Source organism: Camelus ferus, chromosome 9 (assembly GCF_009834535.1).
Source record: "Camelus ferus isolate YT-003-E chromosome 9, BCGSAC_Cfer_1.0, whole genome shotgun sequence".
NCBI classification, from domain to species: domain Eukaryota; kingdom Metazoa; phylum Chordata; class Mammalia; order Artiodactyla; family Camelidae; genus Camelus; species Camelus ferus.
Genome location: NC_045704.1, coordinates 19,990,067 through 19,996,066, shown reverse-complemented (window position 1 = coordinate 19,996,066; position 6,000 = coordinate 19,990,067). Strand labels below are relative to the sequence as shown.

Here is a 6,000-nt window from a genome sequence, read left to right as displayed (position 1 = left end):
AACAAATAAGTTTAATTTTATATAAAGAAATACAGGAGGTGGGCAGACCAGAGTTGGTATGGCTGTTCCATAAAATCAGCGTTAAGTATAGACTTACTCTGTATTTCCACTCCATCACCCTTAATACTCAGATATCATTCTCAAAGTCCCCATAAAATTGCCAGAGTTGCAGATTAAATGTCCACAATGTAGGCAGGGAAACAAAAAAGTGCAGAGAGGAAAAAAAGGATTTCTTAAACGATCAGTGCATAAAAATACCAGCCACTTTCATCTTGCTGACCTGTAAGGGATGCTCAGAGAGTTCTTCAGCCAAGAATTCTGTTACTGAAGAAGGGAAAATGGATATTGGGTAGGAAAATAGCAGTCTCCGACACAGCTTCTCATCATTTTTCATTGCAAAATAGTCTATGTCAGTTTTATTTTTAAGTTTAATTCATTCAAGTTTAAAAAAATTTCCTACTAGAAAGACTTATTTTGGCTATTCTTTTTTTCATTTCTAAGTAATATTCTTGAATTGCAGAGATGGTAGAAAATATGAGTTTTTGTTCTTTGTTACAGTTCACTTCATACCTCATCAGTAATCCATTGCTTAACTCTACAGCATTTTTTTTTAACACTATGAACTTCTTCTTACAGTATATGGGATGAGATGTGAATGAGTTTTCTCATACTCATGACAGCATACGGTGCACCCCACTCAAATAATTAGGGTTAAGTGTTAATGAAAGATTCAGTATTCATTATACTAATAAATGTCCTTCTCTCATGCAAATTCTCTAAAATAACATGAATAATCATGATAGCTATATTTATGATATGCTATGTTGAAGGCACTGTTCTAAGAATTTTACATGTAACAACTTACATAATACTTCCAAGAATCTTATAAGGAAGGTATTATGCTTAGGTCTACCCGACAATTAATTAACCTGAAGTAGAGGTTAACTATCACGATAAATGTCACAATTGAAAGGAACTAGAAGAGTCGAGATAATGTTGAAAAAGACAAGTGCTATGACTAAACGTATTTCTACATTTACATTAACACAATTAGTCGGTATTATAATTTGCTATAGTTTAATAGGACTTTCTACTTGGATTTCATTATCATTATCTTCCCCCATACAAATTCACTGATGCTGAACTTTATGAAGTAAATGTGTTTCCATATTACACATTTTAAGAATTCTGATGAAAATGGATTAATGACCAAAGAAGGCTGTATTATTCAAAATAATTAGATCATTCATATATAAACTTGTGATCCATGACTGAAATCTATCCCACATTGCTTATATTCAAACGATTTCTCACTGATATGAATTCTTTGATGTTGAGTTAGTTGTGAACCACGAGTAAAGGCCTTCCCACATTCCTTACACTGATATGGTTTCTCACCAGTATGGACTCTCTGATGTCGAGATAGATGTGAGCTCTGAGTAAAGGCTTTTCTACACTCTTTGCATTCATAGGGTTTCTCACCAGTATGGATTCTCTGATGTAAAGTAAGTTGAGAACCATGACTAAAGGCCTTCCCACATTCCTTGCATTCATAGGGTTTTTCTCCAGTGTGAATTCGCTGATGTTGAGTAAGCTGTGAACCACGAATAAAGGCCTTCCCGCATTCCTTACACTGATATGGTTTCTCACCTGTGTGAATTCTCTGATGCTGTATAAGTAGTAAGCCACGAGCAAAGGCCTTCCCACATTCATTACATATATAGGGTTTCTCACCAGTATGAAGTCTCTGATGTTGAGAAAGATGTGAACTCTGAGTAAAGGCCATTCTACATTCTTTACATTCATAGGGTTTCTCACCAGTATGAATTCTCTGGTGTTGAGTAAGCTGTGAGCCACGAATAAAAGACTTCCCACATTCCTTACATTCATAGGGTTTCTCACCAGTGTGAATTCTTTCATGTTGAGTAAGTTCTGAGCCACGACTAAAAGTTTTTCCACATTCTTTACATTCATAGGGTTTTTCGCCAGTATGAATCCTTTGATGTCGAGTAAGGAGGGACCCACGATTAAAGGCCTTTCCACATTCCTTACACTGATAGGGCTTCTCACCAGTATGAATTCTTTGATGTTGAGTAAGTTGTGAGCCATGACTAAAAGTCTTTCCACATTCCTTACATTCATAGGGCTTCTCATTGGTATGAATTCTCTGGTGTTGAGTAAGCTGTGAGCCACGGATAAAGGCCTTCCCACATTCTTCACATTTATAGGGTTTTCTCACCAGTGTGAATCCTCTGATGTTGCATAAGTAATGAGCCACGAATAAAGGCCTTTCCACATTCCTTACATTCATATGGCTTCTCCCCATTATGAATTTTCTGATGCTGAGAAAGCTGTGAGCCACAAATAAAAGCTTTGCCACATTCCTTACATTCATAGGGTTTTTCACCGGTATGAATTCTCTTATGAAGAATAAGTTGTGAGAGCTGTGTAAAGACCTTTCTACATTCTTTACATTCATAGAGTTTCTCACCAGTATGAAGCCTCTGGTGGAGAGTAAGTTGTGAGTTCTGAGTAAAGGCCTTCCCACATTCTTTGCATTCAAAAGGTTTCTCCCCAGTATGGACTTTTTGATGTCGAGTGAGTTGTGAGCTACGAATAAATGCTTTCCCACATTCTTCACATTTATACGGTTTTTCACCAGTATGAATCCTATGATGTAAAATAAGTTGTGAGCTCTGAGTAAAGGCCTTCCCACATTCCTTGCATGCATAGGGTTTCTCACCAGTATGAAGTCTCTGATGAAGACTGAGTTGTGAATCACGACTAAAAGCCTTCCCACACTGCTTACATTCATAGGGTTTTTCACCAGTATGAATACTCTGATGCTGAGTTAGGTGAGAGGCTCGTCTAAAGGCCTTCCCACATTCCTTACATTTATAAGGTTTCTCAGTAGAATGACACCTGGGATGTTGAGATAAATAAGTATGCTGGTTGAAAATAGACATTTGTTCATATATGATCATCCCTTGTCTGAAATATTCCTCCGGATTTTCTTGTTGCTTTTCCAACGTGCTGTTGACGTCCAAATAGTCTCTGGAACTGGGCTCCTCAAGATCACAGTTTTCAAGCCTGGCACTCATTTCCCATCGGGACAATTCTGTTTCATAAGTGTCTTCTTTTGGAGACAAGTCCTTGTTTGCACTCCTTGAAGGCAAGTCTGAAAGATAAGAGAACATTAAAAATTGCTACTGTCATTTCAAAAGAACTTCTACAGTAGAAAAAACTATATATGAAAAAATATATATGGAAATAATACCCACAGGAAATAACTGCCTTACATCAGTGTTTTTGGAACATTGTGTGCTATGATGTGGAGAAATACCTACGTACCCTTCACATCACAAACACAGTTTCATAAAATAATACCTATTCTGTTTTCCAGTCTGTTCTTACACTATTCTAGTTGTCTTTCTTTCTCCCCCTTCTCTCACACACACAGAGTCAAACCCACTAAACTCTTTTCATACTGCAGTAATGTATTGCTATCCAGAGTTTGAAAAAATATTAGCTTAGAGTGATTTCATGTATTTATATGTAAAAAGAGCACATGAAAGATCAGAGAATAATGAAAGCTCTACTGAGAAAACAAGGGAAGAGATGAGGAAAACTTTTTAAGTCACTGGTTCTCAAACTTTGGTGGGGATCAAAACTACCTGGGGACCCAGATAAAGTTGAAGATGCCCGATACTACACTAGACTAACTGAATCTGAATCTAGTGATTCAGAAATCTCTAGTTTTAATACTTTCCACCAACTGATTCTGATTTAGATTTAGATCATGATTTGCTATCTCTGTCCAAAACTTTTAAACAGCTTCCAAATTAAACTTCTAGAATAAAATCCAAATGCTTTCCATGACTTTGAGAAAGCCCTCCATGGTCCCTACTTACGTATCTGATCTCCCCATGAGCCTCCTCAGCTTTGCTCACTAGTTGCCAAACACATGAGATTCCTTTTAGCTCTAAAAATCACATAGCCAATTTCAGTTTGAAACTATCTAGATTCTGTTTCATGTCTCTGAACTGTTCTGAATGAGACACTCCATATAAACCAACGCTCATCCTAAGGTCTCAATTTAAATACCAGTTCCTGAATTTTAAACATCCACTTCTGGTAACAGAAGACTAGGTAACTTAAATCAACCTTTCTGATGACGAAAGCAATTACACAAACTGGACAAAATATAAAAGGCACCTAACTGAAGGCAGTGGAGAATTCATATTGGAATAAAGAATTGGTGAGCTAAAAGTTGAAAAATACGAAAACTCAGAGAAGTAAGTCGAAATATTTCAGGTTACTTTTCCATTTGGGGAGGTCTTACAATCCTAGAAAAGGCAACTAACATGTGGAGAAACTAAAAAGTGTTTTGGACCATTTCATAGGGCTTAGGTGGCAATAACTGGAGAACAGGATGCACCATAAATTCTCCATTCTTTGGGTTGGGAGCCCTGAGGGCTGCAATGAGAAATAAGGGAGAAACAGTACACTAGTCTGGCAGGATCTGAACCCTGAATCCCCTTAAACCCAGAAATCTGGACTAAGGCAACTCAACATTGCCTGCCATAAGTAAACCTAGATCTTCACTGAAGATTTGTAACATCACTCAAGGCTTCAAATTACTTTTCTAATTTTTCTTTACAGTGTCTAGCACTCAATAAAAAATTAACCAGGTGAATGAAGATTCAAGAGAACAACCTGAAAAACAGGAGAAAAAAGACAAAAGAAACAGAACGACAAGGGGTCTAGTCAGGTATCCACCACCACAGTAATGATAAAAAAACAGTTCTATCATTCCTAAAAACTCTTGTGCTGGCCCTTTGCAGTAGACCTCTCTTCACCCTAGGTGTAGATGCTTGGAATCCATTGATCTGTGGCTTCCCCACCACCTCCTTACAGATGGAAATAAAAAATAAAAGTGAAAAAGTGATCATATATACCTCTCCAATTGCCAGGCCTCTTGCACACCGCTTCGTAGGTACTAACCGTGGCCATCTTCTTTAGTTCTCCCTATCCTTTCCAACTACGGTATCAAGTTGCTTTTGTTTACTTGTTTTTACTTCACAGTTTCTGTTTTGTTTCTTTATGCCCTCTCATGTCTTTTCTTATTTACTCTTCTATCCAAGGCCAATTCTATTGGTTCATCCCAGAAGAATATCTTTATCATTTCTCAGGAACTGATACAGGTCAAAGACATAATGAAAGGCTTCTGTAATCTTACATAATGTTGGGGACATTGGAGAGAAAAAAAAGCAATTATTCAATATAAGGGAAAGAGTCTGGAGTGATAAAATTCTGGGTATTCTATTTTAAAAAAATAGGTTTTATGGAACTAAAGATCAAGAGAAAAAACACAAAGAATTCTCATACACTACATAATGGAATGGAAACAGCACAACAATGATGAAAAAGAGTTTGGTTGTTTCTTATAAAGGTAAACATACACTTAGCATATGATCCAGCAGTCATAATTGTAGCTATTTACACTTATATGCAGACAAATACCTGTACACCAAAAATTATAGCAGCTTTATTCATAATTGCCAAACAAATTAGAAACCCACAAAAGGTGGGTCCCTCAAAAGATGAATGAATCAACAAATTTTGGTATTCCCTTACAATGGAACAATACTCACAAATAAATAGAAACAAACTACTGATTTATGCAATGATATATATAAATCTGCCATATATTTTACTAAGTATAAAAAGCCAGACCCCAAAGGCTACAAATGTTGATTCCATTTGTATAATATTATGGAAAAGGCAAAACTGTAAGAACTGAAAACTGGTTTTCATAGGCTGGAGAGGTGGAAGGAGTTGACAATAAAGGGTCAGCATGAGGGAATTTGAGGGTGTAACAGAACTTGTACATTATGACTGTAACAGTGGATATACTTGATATATAATGGTATATCAGATTTCCTGAAGAACACCAAAATGTTGGATAAAACATGACAATCCATCTTCTAAAAGTATGCC

At 36.6% G+C, this 6,000-nt stretch overlaps 1 protein-coding gene across 1 annotated transcript in view; it reads right to left on the bottom strand.

The window, feature by feature from the left end:
* Positions 1-6,000, bottom strand: part of LOC102510992 (zinc finger protein 420) — a 55,539-nt gene continuing 49,539 nt past the window's right edge. Inside the window, 2 exon segments of the mRNA XM_032488049.1 lie at positions 1-2,233; positions 2,235-2,922. Of these exon segments, the coding sequence (XP_032343940.1) occupies positions 1,247-2,233; positions 2,235-2,922 (1,675 nt within the window). The 3' untranslated portion in view covers positions 1-1,246.